General features: G+C 36.3%; 1 protein-coding gene across 1 annotated transcript in view; it reads right to left on the reverse strand.

Moving 5' to 3' along the window:
* Positions 1-11,905: 11,905 nt before the first annotated feature.
* Positions 11,906-26,313, reverse strand: part of LOC107552245 (lipoma-preferred partner homolog) — a 206,543-nt gene continuing 192,135 nt past the window's right edge. Inside the window, exons 9-11 of the mRNA XM_016234101.1 lie at positions 15,183-15,361; positions 13,833-13,953; positions 11,906-13,713 (exon numbers count right to left, since the gene is read on the reverse strand). Coding sequence (XP_016089587.1) covers positions 13,585-13,713; positions 13,833-13,953; positions 15,183-15,361 — 429 coding nt within the window. The 3' untranslated portion in view covers positions 11,906-13,584. The remainder of the gene's footprint in view (positions 13,714-13,832; positions 13,954-15,182; positions 15,362-26,313) is intronic.

The following is a 26,313-nucleotide window of genomic DNA, read 5'->3' on the forward strand; positions in this document are numbered from 1 at the left end:
ACAGAAAGTTGAGTGGAAGGAAAAAGTGTGGAAGAAAAAGATGCACAACCAACCGAGAGAACCACAGCCTTATGAGGATTGTCAAGCAAAATCTATTCAAGAATTTGAGTGAACTTCACAAGGGATAGACTGAGGCTGGGGTCAAGGCATCAAGAGCCACCACACATAGACTTGTCAAGGAATTTGGCTACAGTTGTTGTATTCCTCTTGTTCCTCCTTATATATAGGTATGTATGTGTATGTGTGTGTGTGTGTGTAATATGAACATATTTATGAAATATGTTGGAGTGATTGTATGAAAGTGATTCTTTATGCATATAAAACTTTATGAGGACCATTTAGAATGATAAAATAAACTTAAAAAAAAAAGTGATCCTCTGCATGTTACCGCAATTATATAATTTGATAAATTTTATGAAATATGTTGGAGTGATTGTATGAAAGTGTGATTCTTTATGCATACATTTTAATTTAAATTTTAAAAAACTATAAGGACCATTTAGCACGATAAAAGGAAAATTAACCAATCTGGCAAAATGCACAATCCCTTTCCATTTACCTTAAAAAATTCTGATCGTGATCCTCGGCATGTTACCACAATGCTCTCTTTAGGGTTAACAATATGTATCACCCTACATGATGTGCAATTGGGTGGACAGTTTATATATGAGAGAAAGAGATGGGAGGAGAATGAGAGTTTGAAGCATCTCTGCACAATGCACTTTCAAACACGGGGTTTGAACTGAATAATTTATCACGCCTGTGTTTTGACGCACTTTGTTCTCTATCCAAAGGATATGCATTTTAAGCTTTAATACCATTTATGGCTGAAGTTATTATGCGTGATCAAATAATTCTCAGTCCAGAGATTTTCAAAGAAGACTTCTTGTTTTAGTACTCTCAGCTGTCAGAGCTTATGCAAGCCACACGGGCATGCTATATTTTAGCTCCTTATCCCTTTCTCATTTTAAAATTACAAATATATAACCGTGTCCTGGGTGTTTCAAAACTTAGCTCTTCATAAGAAAGGCCTAAATTATTCATAGCGTTAAACATTTATTTTGTTAGAATTTCACATTATCAAAGCCAACATTCTTCCAACAATAAATGCATGCATCCGATCGTACTACAGTGGCGTGGCCTAAAATAATTGTGCTCTGTGATTTATTTAAGGTTATTAGTTAAAGGGTCTCCAGGAACCTGGCCTAGATTTAATCACATACTTTGTTCATGAATTATATGCATATTGAAAGGCACTGTAAATTTAAAAAGACTGAATTAACCAAGAGTGATCAAATGAATGAATGTTAATGTTTTGAAAAATAGTATGGTGATACAGCGAATAATAACTAACATGGCTGCTCAGAGCTACAGAGGCTTTATGATCTCATTACTTATACAAAAACATATAAGAATCTAGAAACTTGATTTAATTGCACTTCATGGAAGGGATGAATATTTCAGCAGCTACCAGCAACCTCACATGGGCGTCGTGAACCTCATCAGCGAGTGACTGACTTCATCTAAATCAGGCGTGCATGCCATGCGGCCATGCTAAATTATTCACCATATTTATCTCTGGTCATTCAATATTCATATGCCTAATAAATGTGCATTTTCTTGAGGGGGGTGGGACATCTATAAAAGACTAAATACACTGAACTGCACGGCTGTCTTTAAAGGTTGGAAGGTCATGGAGTGAAGTATCTCTTTAAACTTATGAAGACTCTATTAGCTTTAGATGGGGCTGGACCGGAGGCCCCCTTGTGCTTTGGTGGGTAAAGTCAGTGGATTTAGCAGGATCTGAGGGGCGGTTTGAGATGCATATAAAACAGGCAGCGTCCAAGACCGGCTTACTAGTTAAGGTTACACAAAGACCGCACTGATCCAGGAGGAGAATGAGGAACTGCTCACGAACTCCTGCCGTTGTAAAAGGCTGGGATTTTTTTAACTGATTGGATCTCATCAAGCGAAATAAAGTAAATGGTTGAGAATATATTTTAAAAGTGCAGTGCAAGCTGCTGCTGAAACTGGATGATGTGATTAAGGATCAAAGGTAAGGACATAACTGAGTGGCACGGGAAAGCGCATTGAGCTGCTTTGAAGGGCAGAGGCATTCCTTTCTGAACAGGAGGTCAGGTTTGAAGAGAAAGCTGTCAAACACATTTCACTGAATAAGAAGCAGTGACTGAGGATTAGTGCCTTCAGATAAATGGAAATGCCATCCTTTATTACACAGCAAAGAAGCTGAAAAGTGGACCTACTCTTCTGTAAAAAATTAAATAAAAATTTAATTAAATTACAAAACCAGCTTAAATGGACAATTCACCCTAAAATGGAAATTTTGTTTACTCATTCTCACATTGTTCCAAACTCATGTGACTGTTGTTTATCATGATAGTGAACGAGGCACAGGGCTGTCATGCTTAAAAAAGGATGCATGCAAATTTGCCATAAAAGCAGTCCATATAAGACTTATGCACTATATTCCAGCTATTCTGACGCTTTGAGTGAAAAACGGGTAATATTTAAGTCATTCTTCACTGACAATGTTACACTGCAGTGGGATGTTCTGACCAGATCATTGTAAACAATTCATTTACTGCATTTGATTAATGAATGAATCAGTCAGATTTTGTGAACTGGATCAACGAATTAATTGAAGAGAAATTCAAAATAATTATTTACAAAGGATTTTAGTTATAACCAACTTAAATTTCAGTCAGTTTCAAATCATCAAATGGCTTTAGAAGACTTAGAATAGTTCAGGAGTCACGGGCCACCTTTATTACCGATATTTTTGTGGTGCTTTTTTGTCAGTCCTTATATTCGAAAGAATGGTCAGGATATTCTTTAAAAAAAATCCTCTTTCCTCCACAGAAGTCAGTCTCAAGAGTTTTACGACACTGAGTTGAGTGAATAATGACACACTATTGAAATGTTCCTTGATCTTGAAAAATCTTTTTGAATCTTGAAAAAGAAATGTTCCTTTAAAGTCCTAGCTGGCTTTACATTGTTTCTAAATGGTCTAAGTTGGCCAATCAAATGAAGTACCAGCTGATGGACCTGGTTTTGACCTGATAGTCCACTTTGGACCAACTTTAAACCAGCCTCCATTAAAAAAAAACAAAAAACATCTTGACCACTTTATAAGATAGCTGGCCTGGATTTTTCCAGCATAGTATGACATTCTCTAAAACACTACGATCAAGATAAACTTGATTTGTCAGGGCTTGCATGACTTCAAGGAGGTGAAGATATCTCTCTTTTTGTCTTGAGATAGACAGAACAGGCAACTCATGAGCTGTGATGGAGTCTGAGACCTAACAATTGAGTTTTACAGACAAGATGCTTTAGCGTTGACCTCAAGTTCTACCAAAGGACACCAAAATTAGGCCTTCAAAATGTTAAGATACCAATCAGAAAACCAACCATTAAATTTAACTGAAAGACCTTGTTACGTTAATGAGAAACTCTACAGGGTGGCAAACTGTTTGTACAGTATGAAAGCATGGAAAAGAAAAATATCTCGGCATATCCCAACCTCTAATGGTCCCTGACTCTGTGGGTACTTCTCTGTTGCTTTGTTTTGAGTTTTGGGAAAAAGAGTTTAAAGTTACTGAGAAGCCATAAAACTAAGAGCTCTTGTTTTCATTGGACGCTGATGTTAGAATGTGCAGCCAGACTGAATTAAAGGAACATGAGGTAGTAAATCTTTATGAGGGGCACTAGCAGGGCTCATAATTGATTAATGGTTGTCAATGCAGAGCAGACAGCTTGAACTTCTAAAATAGCTAGCGAGAGCAAACACTCATGTGCTTATTACTCACGAGCGCCAAGGAACTGATGAGGGAAATCATATTGTTTTTTGGCCTTGTTGTCAATGCACTGGCCTCGGTTCTCCATGCAACAGGGACATCTGTAGGTTTTTGAGTCTTTTTTTTTGTTTGTTTTGTCAAGTGTATTGAATGTATCTTCTTGAATTTGATAGCAAGGGAATATCCTTAATATAGTCCGGACAAAATAAGTTTAGACAGTTCTTAAGATGCATTTAGTAAATCTCTCTAGATACCCCATGGGTAGCTCTAAGCTACTTGTTCATACATACATCAGTATGTTACGTATGCTATGTGGAATATGAACGTTTTAAATTGTTCAGTGATTCAGTGGAACAAAATAATATACAAAACTACACAAACCTATAAAGGAATACTTCATCCACATTCCACAAATAAAATTCTGTCATTATTTGTTCACCCTCTTTTCCATGCAATTATAAACAATTTAAACTCAAAAAGGACATAAAAGCATAATAAACATAAACATACTGTATGGCTTGTGTATTCCAATCCAAATCTTCTGAAGCTGCATGATAGCGCTGTGTGAAGATTGAAGAAATATTTGAAGCGACAATTCGCTCCAAAAATGAAAACTGTCATCATGTTTTCTTCTTCTGCAGAACACAAAAGATTTTGAAAAATGTTTTGTTACCACTGAAATGTGATGTCAGATTTGTGAATAAATCATTGAAAACGGCTTTGTTAATTGGATCAACTAATTTATCGAAAAGACCTGACTCAAAAGAATGATTCTTATTGGCTTTCATTTCATTTGAATTCCTTACACAAAGCTATTGTGGACTAGATTTATAATAATTTTACGGTGTGTTTTGAATCTTGAAAGTTTCTATGCACATTCACTGTAAATGCACAGAAACGATACAGTGAATGTACATAGAAACTTTCAAGCTTATACATTTTTAAACAATTTTGTTGGGGTGTACTATTCCTTTAAGCTAAACAGCACTGACATCTTTTATATGACCTTTTTTGTAAATTTGCAGGGTGTTTGAAGTAACTCAAACACATGCAAACCTCATGACCTTGCATTACCAACCAACAGCCCAGTCCACATATGCTAAAGATAAGCGCAGCGCTCACCACAACTGGGGGTTTAATTACCTAGCGTAATCTCATTATTTTGTTTTCTAAACAGACTACTGAACAGCCTGCTAGCTGTGCACAGCTAATTGCCATTTCTCGAGGACAGAGTCACTGAGAGGAAAATCAAAGCCAACAGCAGAGAGTAAATTAGGACCACAACAGAACTAAAATATCAAGCCTCAGGCAGAAAATCAGCATTTCTGACACATCACTGACCTTTTTCTCAAATCTTACTGCACATTGACTATCACTATCACATCAAAGTTAAATCAAAAAAGGTCTAAATTGATTTTTCAGAGATTAAATTAGCAAATTATAGACAGCTTGTAATGTATTCATTGTACATGTGGTTTTGGGAGCCTTTCCATTCCAAGCTTTTTTTTCCCCAGTTAGGTTTTTAATTTTGGTATTACAGATTAGTTGTGGTCCTTGAATTCGATTGGCTGAGTGTCGTTCCAACAGTATTTTGGGCTTTATCAACCCCAATGTCATGAGAAATCGTTACCGTTTTACTTTTTGGTGAATTGGTGCTGAATGCATATGAATTTGTATGATTTGATTCATATGACAAATATAAGGATAGTTCTGATCCTTGATGCTGATTGGTCAGTAGCTGGTCTGGTTTCAACTAAAAGACAGGAAGTGAATGTTTTCAAATGCTAAGAGATAAGCAGGTGTATGTGTATGAGGAAGTATCATAGATTGTGTTAAAAAAAATAAATGACACAGTGCATTGTTATAATTTAATGGCATGCCTAACAAGGCTCTTTGGCCATGACTGTATTCACAATACAGCTTATTGCTTACTTAAGCTTTTTATTAGCTCACCACTACTTTGTAGTTTTAACTGTAAGTCTGAGCTCATTGTGAGGATAAATGTTTAATGTTTGTTGCCCATTTGGCTTTCTTGCAAATGAAGAACACTTACAAAATACAGCACTATAAAGCACTAAATACAGTAGAATATTAAAGGGAGAAAAGTGACCAATCTAGTATGTTTGCGCTAGATATTTGCTCTGTAATTCTTCACTGAAAATAAAATGTCCAAGAACAATGTGTTACTATAAACAACAACATGTTATGAAGCTCACAGATGGGGGACAAATATGTTTCATCTGTTTATGGAAGTGTTTAAGCATGTATAAACAGGGTTTAAATTGGGACAAAATTATATGAAATAGAGTTCCGACAGTTTTGATTACTGGCAGTTTGTTTGTCGATCCATTCCATTAACTGTATGCTCCAGGCTAGTTTTTGTGTGCGCCAGTACACACGGTCCTTCTCCATTTAGCAAGTGTATTCACTCAAACAAACCTTAAAAGTTCATTATTTGAAACATTAAGCTTCTCTCTAGTTACTTGTGAACCCTGGTAGAGGGAACATACATGCCTAGAGTGACACTGTTGTCTAGCTCCATCTCGCTATGTTTCACTGAATCACAAAACAAAATGCAACCAAATGTATATATATATATGAATGTGTATATATATGCACTGATATGCAGTAGCTATCAGAGCTATACAGATGTGCAGCTGGAGACGAGACATGCATATGAAATATTGCACGTCGTAACTTGAGGAATTTAAATGCAGACTGTGAACATGCTCAAGCTGACCTCAGCTCACCTCCACCAGCTGGAAAACCTATTGGCATGTCTCTTCGCTGGCCTGAAAACATGCTTTCTAATATTATCAGGAGACATCACTTTTCTTAACGGTGCACCAGGAATCTGTCAGTGTTGTGGAATCTGTCAGTGTTGTGCAGAGCTTGAAGTCCTCGGCCAGAGCTTACTATTTATGTAGTGAAAGTGATGGTGCCATGCGTTAAGGAACTTTGGCAAGAAAATACTTAATCTGAACAGCCAAGCACACACACAAAGAATGCACCACAGCTTCACGGCATGACTAACCCCCTTGGGCAATGTGTGATGGTGAATTGCGGTGACAGGCTGCCCCAACATTGGCCTCCATGTTTTGACGTTCTCTGAGTGTCTCTGCGCGTTATTTACATGGAAAACAGTTTGTGCCCTTTACTTTGCTCTTCCTTTTCCTTCTATACCCTGCAGTCTGCATTTCTCTCAGCCCTTATCCAGAACAGACTGGAGGGCAATAGTAGGGAAGCCTGTGCTTGTGGCTTTATATCTCCCAACCTTAATATCTCGTAGCTGCAATTCTGTTTCTCATAGTTGCTACTTTATATCTCATAATGTGACTTTATCCTCCAGTGTTTTTATATCTTTCAGTTGTGACTTTTTATCATGCAAAACAATTTTTTATTGCACAATGTGATTTAATTTTGCAATTGTGACTGTTTCTTGTGATTGCGACTTTGTATCTCACAATGTGACTTTCTCACATTGCTCACAATTGAAACTTTGTTTCTTGACTATATCTCAAAGTTTGTTCGTTTCTTGACTATATTTGACAGTTGCATATTATAACTTTATATCTCAACCTCGTTTTTCCAAAATTGCGATTTTATGTCTTAAAGTGTGACTATTACTCACAATGTGACTTTTTATTGTGCATTGTAACAATATTTTAGAACTGATTTATGTAAATATGACTATATCTCATTGTTTGACTTTCTCACAAATAATCTATATATCTCACAACTGAAACATTGTTTCTTGAAATTCTGACTATATCTAACATTGTGACTATCTTGCAAGGTGTCTTTATATCGCAATTGTGACTATATCAGAGTTTGACAACGTTACTTTTTTAATTGCACAATGTAACTTTACATCTCAACTTTGTTTTTCACAATTGCGATTTAATATCATAGTGACTCACAATGTCACTTTTTATCGCACAAAGTAAATTTATATTTCCAAACTGTGACTTTCTTTCTCGTAATTGTGACTCATTGTGTGACTTTCTTGCATTGTGTCTTTATATCACTTAGCTGGAACTTAGTTTATCATAATTGTAAGTATATCACATTGTGATATCTCGCAAAGTGTCTTTATATTTTGCATTTGTAATTTATTGATCAAAATGTGACTATATATTTTTTAATTGTGCAATTTAATTTTATATCCCATAAATTGACTTTATGTTGCTATGTGTTGGTCTGGTTGAGATAATTTACACTACTCGGGAGACACAACATATGAAATGGTTACTTTAGCCACCACTGCCTATTCAATTGAAATAGGAAAATCATTTTAATAGAATTGCAAGAATGACACATTCCAGATCTAAAAATACCTCAAAAGTCTTCCTAAAATCACCTCTCCAGTTTTTTTCTTCTTCTTCAGTGATGTTTCTTTAGGGCTCAGTTGACTCAGCAATTATATTACATCTTTTGTTGAAACCAGGAACCACAAAATCAGGCCTTAAAAGTCAGCGCACCACTGGGGGTGATTCATTTGAAAGCTAACGATTACAGCAATCCCAGAGTGCATTAAATGACCAAGACAACAATGTTGACCTACATTGTGATGTTATTGAAATCTGACCCAACAACTGTTTTCTTAAAAGGAGCAAAGCTTAGCAGGGACAGATCGTGCATGATCGTGACTCATTACTGCACTTTCACGTGCTTCCCACATCCTGAGTTTTAGAAGCATGTATTCAGTAATGCTATAGCTGGCTCCTGGAGGGACGCTCCTGGCTCTTTCTCTTACATGCACTCATACAAACATGCTTACACAAACACACAGATTAGCAGCCACATCATGTTAGCCAGAGGGACACACACTCATCAGTTTGTTTGTAAACAGCAGATTAGCGCACGGTAAAAAGTCGTACACTGGGTCCCTGAAGGGAACACACACACACACACACACACACACATTGAAAGAGCAAAGATATACGCACACACTTATATAGATTTATAAAGCTCAGTTTTGTTTATCTCTCTTCAATATCACCATAAGTATACATTTTTGTTTTGCACAATTTTGTTACATAACCTACTTATCTTTTGTTTTTCAAAATCACATGCTTAGAGAGAAAAATGAGACTATGGATATATAATGCAAATAATATATAGAATAGAGAGATTAGGTCAAATCCCAAAGAGATAATGCCATAATATTATTTGAAGAAGGTTGTGGCATAAGGTGGTCTCCAAAGACCCCAATAATACCCTTACATTTCTGCCTGCAATAAAATACAAACATGCAATCTTGCACTGTTCTACTATTTGTTTCTTTTAAACTATTATTAATTTTCTGCATTCCTCTGGGATCACTTTCCACTCCAATATTGTGGATATGCTGCTCCAATTTAGCAATCTGGACAGAATAAAAAAACTGTGTGGCTTATTGCCGGTTCCTGGAACTCAGGATGACAAATTGAAAGGATTAAATCAAGCAGGGACTCAAGAGGGCCCAAGAAAATGGTCTTTTCTTTTGAGTATCTGAAATTATTTTAACAACTCCATCAGCCTCATTCCAGCATCATATAACCCACTTTATATCTCACTGATTTTGCTGATTAAATATCGAAGCAACAAAAGACGAAAAATGCTGTTAGACAGTAGCATTTTGAGCTCATCAGAATCGTGATTCTGTGCTTATTGTCTTTCAGATGCCACCTAAAGTAGCTAAGCATGTGCTGAATGTACCACTGATATCAGCAAGTAGCATGATAAATTAATTCTCCTTTAGGTTGTGCAAAGAGTACAAAGAAAATATGTCTCCGTTACCTGGGAAACCTGCCAAAAACTGGAAGGATCTGAAATATGAATTAACAGCAGCATTAGGAAGGAAAAAAAATAACTGACAAATAGAAAAAAACAAATAATCACTATGGGGTTTTTCCAAAAGGTTTATTAATTATAGAGGAAGTTGTATGTGATCAAAAACAACAGAGTGTAAGAACAGAATCCACGTATATACTTAGAATGTCACTAGAGCACAGAATAGGTTGTTTTATGTAATAATTTCTTCATGGGGGGAAAAAAAACATCAAAGTGCCCTATATACGATAATTCAAATAGCCTATACCATGTATTTCAAGGCACTTGAATGCTGGTACTCTGCATCTGGTGCAACAACAATTTCATGTAATCATCAGGTTATTGCTACTGTAATGATCACAGATGGGGAAACTTAGTACAACATGTTTTAAATTGCATCCTGATCAAATACTTGAACAGAACAAATCAATTTGAACAACTCAAGTGAGCAAAAATGCTTAACAGATGAAGCAAATCTATAAGCAGTTTGAATCTTTTAAGCAAAAGAAAGGAAGGACAACCTAAAGGTGCCAAGTAATACAACAATAATTATCTTTCCAATAACACTTAATGGTTTTAAAGACATAATACACAGAAATATCTAATTAAGTCTTAAAAGATTTGGTCTTTCTATATAAAACCTGGAAATAAAGATGGGTTCAAGTAGCGAACATGCATAGCCTCTAGGTAGTGTGAATAGAAGATGAAAAAAAAACTACAAAAACAAAACAGACCATTCAAACATCATCTCCTTCAACAAGTAACATCAGCCACAAGCCACAGCTGTGTTTGTGCTCAAACAACACCACCTCAGTTTCACACAAGCTGGAAAAGGCACTAAGAATGAGAGGTACAGATTGAAGCACTGAAGCACTAATGAAGCTCTCATGGCTTAAAGCTACAGCGCATTTCATTTTACACACAAAATCCACAAACTGCCATAATAAATCAAGAGGTGTACTTATATCCGGTTTGCATAGAAATCATAACTTTCACATCTGAATTTACCCTTTAACCAGAGGGGAAGATCCCTGGGGCATCACTGCAGCACACTGATATGACTGGAAATTTCCTGAGGTGTTGACTCTCTAAACCTCGAAATGTATAATGGCACTCTATAGATATACAGGTGCATCTCAATAAATTAGAATGTCGTGGAAAAGTTCATTTCAGTAATTCAACTCAAATTGTGAAACCCGTGTATTAAATAAATGCAATGCACACAGACTGAAGTAGTTTAAGTCTTTGGTTCTTTTAATTGTGATGATTTTGGCTCACATTTAACAAAAACCCACCAATTCACTATCTCAACAAATTAGAATACTTCATAAGACCAATAAAAAAAAAACATTTTTAGTGAATTGTTGGCCTTCTGGAAAGTATGTTCATTTACTGTACATGTACTCAATACTTGGTAGGGGCTCCTTTTGCTTTAATTACAGCCTCAATTCGGTGTGGCATGGAGGTGATCAGTTTGTGGCACTGCTGAGGTGGTATGAAAGCCCAGGTTTCTTTGACAGTGGCCTTCAGCTCATCTGCATTTTTGGTCTCTTGTTTCTCATTTTCCTCTTGACAATACCCAATAGATTCTCTATGGGGTTCAGGTCTGATAAGTTTGCTGGCCAGTCACGCACACCAACACCATGGTCATTTAACCAACTTTAGGCGCTTTTGGCAGTGTGGGCAGGTGCCAAATCCTGCTGGAAAATGAAAGCAGCTCCTTGTGAAGTTCACTCAAATTCTTGCATCGATTTTGCTTGACAATCCTCATAAGGCTGCGGTTCTCTCGGTTGGTTGTGTATCTTTTTCTTCCACACTTTTTCCTTCCACTCAACTTTCATTTAACATGCTTGGATACAGCACTCTGTGAACAGCTAGCTTCTTTGGCAATGAATGTTTGTGGCTTACCCTCCTTGTGAAGGGTGTCAATGATTGTCTTCTGGACAACTGTCAGATCAGCAGTCTTCCCCATGATTGTGTAGCCTAGTGAACCAAACTGAGAGACCATTTTGAAGGCTCAGGAACCCTTTGCAGGTGTTTTGAGTTGATTAGCTGATTGGCATGTCACCATATTCTAATTTGTTGAGATAGTGAATTGGTGGGTTTTTGTTAAATGTGAGCCAAAATCATCACAATTAAAAGAACCAAAGACTTAAACTATTTCAGTCTGTGGGCATTGAATTAATTTAATACACAAGTTTCACAATTTGAGTTGAATTACTGAAATAAACAAACTTTTCCACGACATTCTAATTTATTGAGATGCACCTGTATATACATAATTTCAGATTTTCCCAAACTGTATGTATTGTAGCTTTAAGAACAGCTCGAACACTTTCTCATCGAATATAAAAAATGTCTGCATATCCTTCTTAGTAAAGTGTCAATGCAACAACAAAGAAGAAATTTGCATTATGATATTGTCCATATATAAAATTACGAAAGAAAAATGATTCTCCCTAAATGGTTTTCCTAGTTCTAATAATACTTTCATGTCTATCTATATCTTACGTGATACTACAATAAATCTCTACTCTAACTAATACTACAATAAATTCACAATTTGAGGATATTTCAAATATCGGTCACCAGGCTGTCTCTCATCAGCCCTAAAAGTCTTAGATCAAATTAGATAAAATAAAACACAATTCCAACATCCTTTCAGCCCTGATTGTCACACTGTAAATCTAATCTGACAGTTTTTCCTCTGAGAATTTTTATTTAATACCAAACGATTCTCAATCTGCCGTGACATTATTGCACAATTCACTGTGCATATCTAAATACATATATTTTATCCTTAGACCTTTTCACCATTTTTACTCATGATATACAAATAAATGAGATAGCTGAGCGCAATTCGAAAAAAATAAAAATAACACCAAACCACAAAAAAGTTCCAAGCGCAGAATATTTCTTGCTAAATCCACTTGAATTGAAGTGGTACACTGAGGAAGAAACCGCACTGAATGAACCACAACGTATTTAGGCTTCTGAGCTACTGAAGATCATTCACAGTCCTTAAAGGATAAAATACTCTTCCCATTAGATTTCATAAGCATACAATAATATACATACACACTGTCCCAGAGAAAGTAAATGTAGCTCTTTGGTAACTTTCATCTCAAAGGGTGAATTCAGAAATGTAAATCGAAAGGCTATGCATTCACAAACATACACCTGTAGAGTATGTACACAAAAACATACCGATGAAGCAGGTGTGATGCATAAGTCAAGGTGAAGGTCCAGGTCTTTCTATACTGACTTGTGTACCTTAGCAAACATGAAACCTCTAATATCACAGCCGCCATAAGGAGATTAAAAATATGTTTAACAAGCTTGAATGATGCGTAATGAAAACTTCCAATTATTTCATAAAGCCATTGCAGAGAATGTATACTTGTGTGACTTCATGTGTTACTAGTAGCTCTATGTGAACGTGTATTTGGAAAGTGACAATATCACGCAAAGATTAAAAATAAAATAAAAGCTGTAGGTTGGATACATACTGGAATGCACAGCGATCCCTTTTTCGAGGTCCCCTAGCATTGTCCCTTTTTAGAGGCAGATTCTATGATGTTCTGTGAGGGTTTCTTAACATCCCACTTCCCAGTTGAACAGCGCTGTGAACATCAGTTAGAATCTAACAGTCTTGCTCTATATGTTAAGGCCTAATTCGTTTACAGCTGTAGTGGGCACTGGTGAATACATCTGCTAATAAAAATGGTTGGACAGAAAAAATGAGTGCAATTTTAATACAAGGCACAGTGTGTGGAGGTGCATGAGCGACAAGACAAGTCGTGGCCCCTTAAGTGGAATGATAGCTTTATGTGTACATGTGCATTTGTCTGAGCATAAATATTAGTGTGCAGTGATGTGACAGGATATGGTGTTTCTCAGGCTTTGATGAATGCAGGAATATTAGGGACCTGCATGTAGATATGTGTGTTACTCAGAGGTCAGTCGTAGCCTTAGCAGTGAGGGCCTGGATGCGAATGGTGTTACAGTTTTTGCAGAGAACATGGCCATCCAGAGGGTAGCAACCTTGGTTGTCTCCCTCAGAGAGAAGACAGCCACAATCCTATAGTGAGGATACACACAAAATAGTTTTAAAAAAGGACAAAACTGTCAGTACAAAACTTCTATTTCCAAAGACATTTAGGAATTTTTTAACCAACCACCCCAAGGGCTTTCTCTCACCTCACAGCGATAACACTGCACATGGAAGTCACGGTCTAAAGCCACAATACGCACTGTCTCCTCCTGGCCAGGTGCTGGCATTATGGGCTCTTTACACACAGAGCAATGAGGGGCAAATTTCCTTGAAAAAGGGAAGGAAAAAGAGTCAAAGACAGATCACAAAAATTATCTCTAGGACAGAGATGCTGGCTTGTGACGACCTTTGATACAAGTGAATTTGATTAAAAAAATAATACTATACACTATTCAAAACTTTAAGGTCGGTAAGAATTTTGTTTAATTAAATGAATACTTTCATTCAGCAAAGACACATGACATTGATCACAAAAGTGACAGTAAAGACATTTATTATGTTACGAAAGATTTCTAAATAAATTCTAATAAATGCTGTTCTTTTGAACTTTATATTTTGGTTTCCACAAAAAATATAAAGCAATGCAGCTGTTGTCTAGATAGATGGATGGATGTTTTTGAGCACCAAATCAGCATATCAGCATGATTTCTGAAGGTTCATGCAACATTGAAGACTGGAGTCATGACTGCTGAATATCCAGCTTTGCAAACACCGGAACAAATTATGTTTTAAATATATTAACATAGAAAACTTTGTTAATATAATATTTATTTAAACTTTATTTTAATATAATATTATTGTAGTATTATTGTTTTACTGTATTTTTGATCAAATAAATGCGGTCTTGGTGAGCATACAAAAACTTGAAAAATCTAAATACATTTTTACAAATCCTACCGACCCAAACTTTTTGATGGACAGACCATCAGCCATCAATAAGCTAATATTACTACCCAGCGGAACTTATTTCAAAGACACAAATGTTTTAGAAAGCTCCACAATGAATACATTTGTGTGTCCAGCAATTTGAGAACACAGGACAGGAACAGAAAGAGATGAGGCGATTATGTGTACACAAAAGCAAATCAGTCAGGTGATTCACTTCTTCATTGGGTTTTACCAACAAACAGTAAAAAGGGGGAAGTGCAGCAGATGGTGGCCTAATTATACCACAATAGTAACAATGAGTACAATCCAGGTACAGCCCAACTGTTCCTCGACACAATAGCATTTCTGTTGTGATCATATTCTCACAATCCCATATTCCTTCTGAAACCTTTCAATTCCTTAATACATACAAAAAAGCTGAACAGACTACTTAAAAGTCATATTTCCTGTAAATGAGATGTTAAATAGTTTTGAATGTCATATCTGAACCCTAAAATAGCTTTCAGTATTTTATTAAGTTTAAGTCATGTCATTGAGTTTGAAATAACAACATGTTATGTACTAAATGTGTTTAAATATTTGAAGCATATTTGTGTGCCTGGTCATACTTGTGGAAGTCTTCAATGCAGTGGATGTGGTTGGAGGCGTCCACAGTAAAGGGAATACCATCCAGACTCCGATGGCAGACCACACAGATGAAGCACTGGGGATGATAGGCCTTCCCAGTTGCACGCAGGATACGCTCCATTATGGGCTTACTACATATGTTGCAGGTCTCCAGGGTGTTCTAAAATCCAACACAGAGAAACAAAGATCTTTCATAACGTACAAGCTCAGCCAAAGCAAACTGAGATAGATTTACACTACCGGTCAAAATTTGGGATCAGAATGAATTTTTTGGAAAGAAATTAAAACTTTTTTATGGCAAGGATGTGTTAATTTTTTAAAAAGTGATAGCAAAGATATGTATTTTGTTAGAAAAGATTTATATTTTGAATAAATGCTCTTCTTTTTAACTTTTTATTCATCAAAGAATCCTAAAAAAGTTTCCAAAAAAAATATTTGGCAGCACAACTGTTGCCAAAATTGATCATTCTAATAATAAATCAGCATATTAGAATGATTTCTTAAGGATACTGTGACACTTTATACTGGAGTAATGGCTGATGGAAATTCTGCTTTGCATCACAGAAATAAATAATATTTTAAAGGATATTAAAGTTGACATATTATGCCCCTTTTTACAAGATGTAATATCATTCTCAGGGGTCCCCAGAATGTAACTGTGAAGTTTTAGCTCAAAATACTACACAGATCATTTATTCTATAATTTTGCAAATGCCTATTTTGAGTGGAAGCAGAAACACGCTGTTTTTCGGACCTGTCTCTTTAAATGCAAATGAACTGCTGCTCCCTGCCCCCTTTTCCAGAATAGAGCTGCACCATTACAGCTTGTACCTGCTAAAAAACATCTGTTTTGGTTCTGATTATTATGTTTATCGCGCTGAAATCATGAGTTTTAAACCATATGAGTTTAAACTTCTGATATACAGTTTTTTTAGTGCACACATCTGAAGCATACGGACAGAAAGTGGCTGTCACAGCATGTGAGTACTAAACTAAGTTCTCATTCACACTAGGATTTAGCACCGACTAGTCGACTTCAAGACGCTTTAAGCTTGACGTCGACTAGTCACTGGTCCTATAGAGGGCGCAACAGGATAAGAAATCTTTGAAGGACTGCCACATTTACGCTCCGTTTCCAAACAGTTAAAATGACAAATAAATGCATACTCTGAAAGCACTCAACAAGACATGTGTGGTTATATTATTGGATGTTCGAAGTTGAACAGGAGAATGCATGTTTTAAACAGCTTATTGTACAGGTAAGTTAATCGCCGTTCTAATCTAATGCGCTGCTGCACTGTAACGCACACACATAGGCTTCAGACAGTAGCTCGTACATAACGCACACATCGCGCGTGCACACAGAATCATTCAGCGCTGAAACATATTGTCAACACTGTTCTGTGATTTCTCAATAAAATAGCTTAGAAACTGAAAAATTCAAGCATATATTTCTTAATAACCAAATCCTACAGCTTCACTTCTAGTAGACATTTGACTTACTTTCTTCCAAAGGACACATTTATTTCCATTATCTGTTCTTAACCCTTAAACGGCCGTTTGTCACCATTAATGGGTTAGTTCACCCAAAAATGAAAATGGTCATTAATCAACCCCATATCATTCCAAACCCATATGACTTCCATTCATCTTTCAAACACAAATAAAGATATTTTTAATGAAACCTGAGAGATTTCTGTCATATGTTGTATGTTCTGTCATATGTACTGTATGCGTGTTGATCAATGTTTACATGTGAATAAAGAAAGAAAGTTAAATCTGTTCATCACATTAAACGATAGTGTCTCTTCTGAAGACATCTTACAATTTTATAATACGATTACTTTTACAATGTCTTCATTAACTTTTTGAAGCATGAAAATTTTGGTGTAATGGATAGACAGACATCTGTCAGGTTTCATTAAAATGATCTTCATTTGTGTTTGGAAGATGAAAGTCTTATGGGGTTGGAATATGAGGACAATTAAAATTTTAGGGTGAACTAAGCTTTTAATTTCATTGTATGGAAAATAAATTGCTTAGGCATACTGATAGATAACTACTTTAGTGTTCCTCACAAGAAACAAAGTCAAACGGGTTTGGAACTAAGGTTAGTAAATGATGACAGAATTTACATTTTGGCCAAACAGACCCTTTATATCTGTTATCTATCAACATTTAATAGATTTCCGTAGGATAATGTGTACATCCAAATGGTTGTCACAAGTGCACCTCTGTCCTCAAATGCCTGAGGGAAAAGGGGGGAGGTTCTCATATAAAGTATATATAGTGAGCAATGGAATGAAAGTGAGATCTGATTAGCTACTCTCTGATTCACAAACAAAGTCATTTTTCACTCTTGCTTTCGTACTGCGAGAGGCGCAGCAGTAATATTTATCCAGGTTGGAGGATAAAGTAAGACAAATCTTTTAAATAATCATATATTTTTTAAATACAAAAAAAAGAAAAAAGTAAAAAATACTAGTTTGTGACGTGTAAAATCAACTGTGAGTGTCCTGTACGCTTCGTGTGAGGAACGGCAGTTATGTGACACATGGTGTTCCTGCCAATGTACTGTACAGTGTTACAAATCTATCACTTATGAATATATCCGTCACTTGGAACAGATCTGTAGTATATAGAGTTTTCAGCTGCATGGACAGAATTTACTGGAAAGAGTCCCATGTATCAACACAGCCAAATCCTGTTTGCACTGCCTGTGCACTGGGATCATTTCCCATGCTCTCGGTTCACCAGCAAGTTGAGGCTGGGGTCAAAGGACTTGGCCCTGAGCTCCTACGATCTGCTCATCATTATTCGATCAAGGCCAAGGCTCAATAAGGTACACTAATTTGTGTCATTACTTTCACGAGTATAACAGAAATTAACATTATTTCCCAGAGCAACACTTGTGTACAAACAATGTCCGTTCCACAATCCTCTGCAAATCCTGGAAACGGATAAAGCCTTTAATAAGCTTGCTGCTGAGAACCCTTGAGGCTTGTCTCATAACTCTGAGGCGAAGAAGAGGGGGAGGGGGAAATATATAGAAAGACAGACAGTTTGTATATAGCCTTTAGGAACACAGTGTAATGTTTAACCCGAGTCTTTGCTCTTTTATAAAGGACTTGAACCAGAGTCTGGATCCCTGCTGCTTACAGCTTTCTGAAGAAACATTCAAAAACAGGCCGCTTTCACACTTCAGAGAAGATTTCTCACAATACGTTGTGCCACAGTCATCGTACGAACAGAGTGACAGTGAAGTCTGGGTCAGTCAGACTTCCCATCCCCAGCACAGCTTTTCATTTTGCTGCAGCTTTTATGTTGACGTCAAAGCAGTTTGGATTTACATGCTGAGGATTTACTGTCCGGTAACTTTCAAAGATGGTTTAGGAAAATCTGTACAGAGCACCGCTAATGGCTTCTCTGGTGGAAGAATAATGGCTTGGAGAGCCACTAGAGGGCACTAAACGTCTACTCATGCTCTCAGTTTACTCTTCTCTGCTTCCTGAATGTAATATATTCACATATATTCCTCTTTTTTCAGCTTCATACATTTCTCTAAGTGTTTGCCCAGAAGGCTAAACAAACGTCTAGGCAGATGAGGTAGAATGAATTTAGGTCAGACAGCATCTTTCTGAACAAAAGGGTGAGTGGAGAGCACTGAAGTCAATTGCAGCCTCTTCTTTCCCTTGTTGCTTTTTAAATTTCCTGACAAAGTGCTCCAAGTTAATACTTTCTCTTTCTTTCTCTCTTTCTTCCAGCCACTCTTCTTTTTGTGTGTGCAGTACAGCTAATCTCCAAACACAACAAAGAATGCCCTAACAGGGAAACTTCGCGTAGTGCTGGACATAAGAATGACTAAAAGGCTTTGCATACACAAATGATGATACTTATTTGAAGACTGGTCTAAATAAAGAAAGCAGACTGTCTAGATAGGATGCAATAAAAGAAGGTGAAATGTGAAGAAAAACAAATCAATATTCATGAAGGAAAATCAAATATGCTCTGTGTATACTGTAAGCATAAACTGACAATTCATGGTGCTCTATGTGAATTAAAGCAAAACACTCTGAAGTTACTGGATGTCTTCTTTGATAGGAGGCTTTATCAATTTTACATGATTCTCAATTATCTTGGTGGCATGGATTTATTTTGCGCAGAATATTAAAACACCTGTACCCTTCAATGTCACTCTACCAACTGCATTTACCTTAGAAACTGTATCCAAATATCTTCTCAAGTCTAAATAGTTTTAAAACCAAAATGGGCTTTAATACTTATTTTCGAGCAATACCCTGAGTCGTTATAAATATATCATGCAGTATTTCACATAAAACTTTCTGATTGTCTATTGGCACCAAAATTAAATTTTTATATGTACATATGACAACTTCACATTAGAGCATCTGTATGCGATATAATATATAGACGCCCCCCAGAAAATAAATAAATAAATAAATAAATAACTTGGACAATTGTGAGGATCAAGATAATCAGATCATGAGGTGAATTTATATTTGAAAAAGTAAAACTACGAACTCACTGACTGTAGCTGAGAGGTCAAAGGTCAGTAGGCTGCTCTGAATAGTTGACTCATTGACTAAAGATCTCATATTTGTTTCAGCTGAGTGTGTGTATATATAAAATTACTAGGGCTGTCATATTATTAAAAAATGTTAATTTAATTAACAGCATGATTAATATACATAGCACATAAACATCTTGGTAAGTATGGGTTGGGGCTTTATATGCGGGTCAGAAGACATGAATAATTGCACAATTTTTATCATATACTGTATATAAATTTTAAATTAAGAAAACTGCATAAAATTATCAGCCATAAAAATTACAGGCATATATATATATATATATATATATATATATATATATCTTAAGGAATGGGGATGACAGCTTTAACATGTCTCGATAGATGGTAATGGGTGACAGGTCGACAGAAGGCCCTTAGCATTGAGCGGACTGAAAACCAGCCTAGTACCAAACTGCTGCTTTGGATCCCTGGGACTGTGAGGTGCTCAGGGAAACTATCTTTTGAACTGCTTAAATAAAGAGAGTTAAAGGAAAGAGAGCTACAGGGGATTGGACATGAATGCAGAGGCACTGAGCCAAGAACTCTCTTGCGTCTTTTCCCATGACATCACCCCGCCATTACATTTCAGAGACATTCCTGTACTGACTTCACTGTGGCAGTTACCTCAGAAGGTTTCACTGTTACTGTAGAATATCCAAGTATTTCTTAAAGATCTTTCTGTGTGGAATTCATTTTAAAATCAATCTCAATAAAAGCTATACTTGCACATTTATTCATACACTTATTAAAGGAAATTTAAAAGTAAAAGATTCTGATGAGCAATCACAAAAAAATGAGTGTCCTTGATAAAGAACAATATTTTTATATTGTCATGCCGTGTAAGCTATACAAACACGCACACTTTGAATTATTCATTTAATTAACAATAATTAACAATTTAATACATAGCAAGAATTGTATTCTTAATGTATTTTTGAACAAATTAATACATCTGGACAAAAAAAGAGCAGCATGTCATTGATCCTGAACCTTGCCTGGTCCCCTGCTTTGTCTTTCTTTTCCTCTCCTAAACTTTATTCATGCTGTCTGCCCACCTTAACATCAGCTTGAAAGCAGAATGTGACTGCTGTAGACACATGGCTCCAGATCCATCTTATACTGGAGCCAAAATACAGCAGGCAGCACTTGAAGTGACACTCCATCAGGTCAGCTTGGGGTCACATATTTTCCTCCCATGAAGGAAGTGATGCAAGTTTGACTGTAAGAAAGAAGCTAGAAAAAAGGCTTCAAATGGTCACATGTTCTGCCCGGTTACAACATTACAGGAGAGACATGCAAGTAAATGGAAATTAAGCGCTGATCCATAGATACACACAACACAACCACACACACAAACAGGGACAACAATGTGAGGAAGGAAGTTGCAAGGCAGTCAATGCAAGTGCTATCTAATTGGGTCTCTCCTTTGAGGAATGCCAGCCAGTTAATCATGTCTGAATACACAGAACTCAATTAGTAGCTTGCTAATGCAGACAGATATGAATATTTCATAGCAAATGATGGCAGAGAGCTTCGAAACGTATGCTTCGCTGCTGTACTTCTAACATCAAGCAAAACAAGCAGGATGGATTCACCTGTCTTCATCACCCTCTGTACTTCAGCATGATAGGAGAGCGTGGGCAGCACTAACTCTTTCAAGACGTACACCAGCCGCGCCGGTGTGAGGGCAGCTCCAGAAAGGTGTTGGTGTGAATTTTTGCCTGTTCCCTACCCTTAACATCTATCAGCTTGGGCTGAAGGCGAGGTGGGAAGCAATGTCACTTGCAATCACACAGGGTAGACAGGATATAAAAGAAAGCTCAAAGACATTCATTCCGTTTGTGATCTTAAGTGCTCTTGTAATTCTGATAAAAATTTACTTATGGCATCCTCGAACAATTTTTGAACCTCGGTCAATAAACCCCACTTGAACTTTATTGTGAGCACGTGTAAATGTTGCTGAGCAGCTTTGTTTTCAAACTCTAGTGTGTCATCACCTTCCTCCAGAACAATGACAGACATGACTGCTGGCCCAGCCAAGTGGGTGGAAACTTGCACTGTGGCACAGCGTAGCCGACGGGATGCTTGTATCATGCAACAGAGGACATCTGTTACCAGAAGCCTCCGCTGAACATGGCAAAATGTACCCTCACTGGGCCACCCTGGGAAAATGTCTTGGCACAGCCTAAAAAATGGCCTTTGTGGTTCCATTATACAGTATGGGCTCCTTTAAATTACCACACGTCTATTTGTTGAAAAACTGCAGGTTCTTTTATATAGAAACACTAAAAGTAAATGAGCTATTATGGTAAATAAATACCAGCCAGAGTTCTGCAGGCTAATTATTTAAATTATTTAAATAAAAAATATATTATTGACATAAAATAATCAAACTGTAATCCAAATTAACATGGTGAAACAATAGCTATTGTTTTTATTAAATAACATACAGTATGAAAATTATGGATTCACAAAATCATGTTTAATTAAATTTATTTTATCAATACTCCCAGTTTGTGTTAATAGAAGTAGTTTTGTTGTAATTACAGCAGGAATACTAGAAATACTGGATTTATAATCTTTAACCTATATCTGGGGATCTTTGAATAATGTCAAAACGTGTATATATATATATATATATATATACACCAAGTTTTGACATGAAACTCTAGATGGCGCAGGCTGATGAGTCCTTAACGTAACTGATGATATTTTTATAGCATTAAACGACTTGTCACAAGCTGATTGGTTCATGCTGCATACACAGCCAATGAGCTTGCTGCTTTTAAATGGCTGATTAGCATTCACTTGAGCATTGCAGCGCGCTTTCAGAGTTCCTCTGAAACCCTCCACCTTCCCCAGCTCCACCTGTATAGATCTGCTACGGGTTCTTTTATATGCTATTTGTGGAGCAGTAGTATGTCTTAAATACTCAAAGCACCATATCGGCTTGTGTATTGGCAGTAGCAAGTTCCTGTACTTGCTTGAAGTAGCAGCAGCAGCAGCAATAATCTACAAATACAGCAATAACCAACAGCAGCAGCAGCTCCAAGACCAAATACATTAACATTGTCATATCTATTACCATGCTAAAATCTTCAGAGAGTTCTCATGACAAAAATACGGTACAGTATATATGTAACAAAGGAGGTGTCGTGACAATGGAGTGGGAATCCACTTGCAGGCTTTTATTGTAGAGTGTAGTCAAACAGGCAGGGTCAAACACCAGCGAAACAGTACATACAAGGCAATCCAAAAGAGTAATTCACAAAACAGGCGAAGGTCATGGCAGGCAGTAAACAATCATAAAACAGATAAATAGTCCCAGATCAAAACACTCAAAGACAAAGCAGGGCAAGAAAACACGGGAATGAAACTCAGGGAAAACAGGAGAACGTTACAGGCTAAGCAATCACCAGCGAAGTGTTGGAGTGTGTGTGCATCTTTTAAAGTCCTTCTAATGTGCATCAGCTGTGAACTGATATACAGTGGGTACGGAAAGTATTCAGACCCCCTTAAATTTTTCACTCTTTGTTATATTGCAGCCATTTGCTAAAATCATTTAAGTAAAATTTTTTTCCTCATTAATGTACACACGGCACCCCATATTGACAGAAAAACACAGAATTGTTGACATTTTTGCAGATTTATTAAAAAAGAAAAACTGATATATCACATGGTCCTAAGTATTCAGACCCTTTGCTCAGTATTTAGTAGAAGCACCCTTTTGATCTAATACAGCCATGAGTCTTTTTGGGAAAGATGCAACAAGTTTTTCACACCTGGAGTTCTTTTATGACAATGCAAACGTTAGTTCAGGATGTAAAATGTCATGTAGTGTGACGTAGTGTGATTTATTATTAATAATAAAAATATTTAAAAAATGTACGTTTTATTATACAATATAAAATATGTTTTAAACCCTTTTTTAAAATAATGATTAAGATGTGTACACTCAAATGTATTCTGGAAAGTGTTATTACTTTTTGCTTGGTGGTAACATGGCCTTTTTAGAGTAATTTATATAAACTTGCGGTAACACTTTAGTATAGGGACCAATTCTCACTATTAACTAGTGTTAATGCCTATTAACACATTGATTGTTTATTAGTACTTATAAATCACATATTCTGTATGACCATATTCTACATCCCTAATCCTACCCAACACCTAAAGTTAACTACCTTACTAACTATTATTAAGCTGCAAATTAGTGTTTATTGAGGCAAATATCGTAGTTAATGGTTTGATAATAGTGATAATTGAACCTTAAAATAAAGTGAGACCAAACTTTCCTTGAAAATAGTTTTCAAAATCATGTGAAACTAATATGAATGTAAAGAGTACATATCTAAGAAAACACATCTAAGTTTTACACTTTTTAAAAGATTTTCCTGTCTTGTGTGCACTCATATTTTTCACTGACCCAAATAGTAAAATCAAATACTTTGGAATGCGCAATCTCATAATGGTGATTGCATTTCTCCCCATATTTTCCATGAGAGAGTGTGCAGTAAATCAGACAGTAATAAAGCAGGCCATAGGGACCTGGCCATTTATCTAAACCAGCCTCCATCCAACAAGTTGTCTGGATCTGAATAATCATGCAGTAAAAGTCCAGGAGGAAAGATGGGGAAGGGGGACCACGTTAAACACGCCCGATTACCAGAAATGATGATCTCCACTTAATTAAGTGCTACAGGCAATTAAGTGTTCTGACAGTAGTAACGCGAGCCGCCTGGCAGGTAGAGAGCAGTTTCGACAGGGAAGAGATCTGCAGGGTGCCACAAAAATAGCACCTTACTAACATAATTAACCTCAATGCCATTCAGCCCTGCAGTCTGCCTGCTTCAAAAAAACTCACAAATGAAAGCAGTCTCAGCCATTCGTCTTGAGTTGATCAGCAGTGGGCAATTTACATGGAACAAAATGGTATTTACCTCTTGTTGCTCAACAGCAGGGCGGCCATTTCCTCCGCTGATCCTGGATTAAGGACTAATTTATTGGCTGTGAAAATGTTATTGTGTATTTAACATCATGGTTAAGGATAAGATTAGTGAATAAGGTCAATACAAGAGTGGTCTGCTTAACACCCTAACTTGGTTAATCTGATCAAATCTCATATTAAGAGACTTACTCTGTACTTTGACTTCTGACAGCAGTTCACTTTCAATTTCAGGTAGTCACAGCTATAAAAGTTCAGCTCAGCTGTAGTCCGATTATTAACACCCCATCGGTTCCTGAAACTATGGAAGCTTGTTTCTGCCACGGAAAAAATTTAAAATAAAAAGGGTAACTGCACCATTTTACCTCACAGTTCTGACTCTTTTTTTCTTCTTCACAATTTGCAGCAACTCAGAACTGCAAGAAACAGTATGTATATACATATAATATTATATATACAGTATATATATATATATATATATATATATATATATATATATACAATTTTATTCACAATTCATACTTTTTTCTTGTAATTGTGAGTTAACATCTCACTTTTTTTTCTCTGGCCTATGAGATGTTAACTCACAATTGCGAGATAAACTTGGAATTGTAAGAAAAAGTCAGAATTATGAGATAAAAAGTTGCAATTATCTTTTTTAATTTTTATTAAATTTTTTTTATTATTTATTTTGTGACGGAAAATAAAAATGCAAGATATAAACTATAAAAATATAAAGAGAAAAACCACCAGAATTGCAATATTTTGACTCACAATTCTGAGAAGAAAATTCACAGTTGTGAAACATAAATTGCAATTGCAAGAAAAAGGTATAAATTGTGACAATAAAAGTCACAATTACCTAAATTAAAAAATAAATAAAACATTCTGTGGTGGAAGAAAAAAATAAACTAGCAATTTTGAGGAAAAAAACACAATTACCTTTTTTTATTCCATGAGACAAAAAAAAAATGAATTGCGAGATAAAAAGTTGCATTTACTTTTTAAAATATTTTTATTTCTAGGTAAAATAAGCTTCCTTATGAAATAGTGGATCAGTCCAAAACAGAAGCTGGAAGGTCAAAAGAAGCAATCAGGCTGATCTGATAAATATGGATAACAGTTTGTGACATAGACACTGGCCCATGGTAGACTTGACCAAAGAGTTAAGCAAAATATTTGAGCCAGAGAGAATTTTTGTGTTCCTAAATATTTATGTAGAGGAGTAAACACATGTCAAAGCTGATCTTGCACTAGGGGAAAGAACCACAAGCTGCATTTTCCCCACTAGCACTCTCTGTACAAAGCTCTTAATTTATGATAATGTGCATCATCCTACAAACTCACTCGAAGAGGGGACACATACATTTAGCATCAACTGTGCAATCTTTTGTACTTTGTGTTCATAAACCATGGGAAAGAATGACCTGCGTGACCATTACAAAACTTCTTAAAGGGGAATTCACAGAATGCATTCTGCCTGCAGATAGTGGCATATGTATTTGCTTTAGCACCTGATTCATTAAAGGAATTGTGCAAATCCAGTGTCTGCAAGCCTGTTCTGAGTGTTAGGTTG

This window comes from Sinocyclocheilus grahami, unplaced genomic scaffold (assembly GCF_001515645.1).
Source record: "Sinocyclocheilus grahami isolate Dianchi unplaced genomic scaffold, SAMN03320097.WGS_v1.1 scaffold444.1, whole genome shotgun sequence".
Classification (NCBI taxonomy): Eukaryota; Metazoa; Chordata; class Actinopteri; order Cypriniformes; family Cyprinidae; genus Sinocyclocheilus; species Sinocyclocheilus grahami.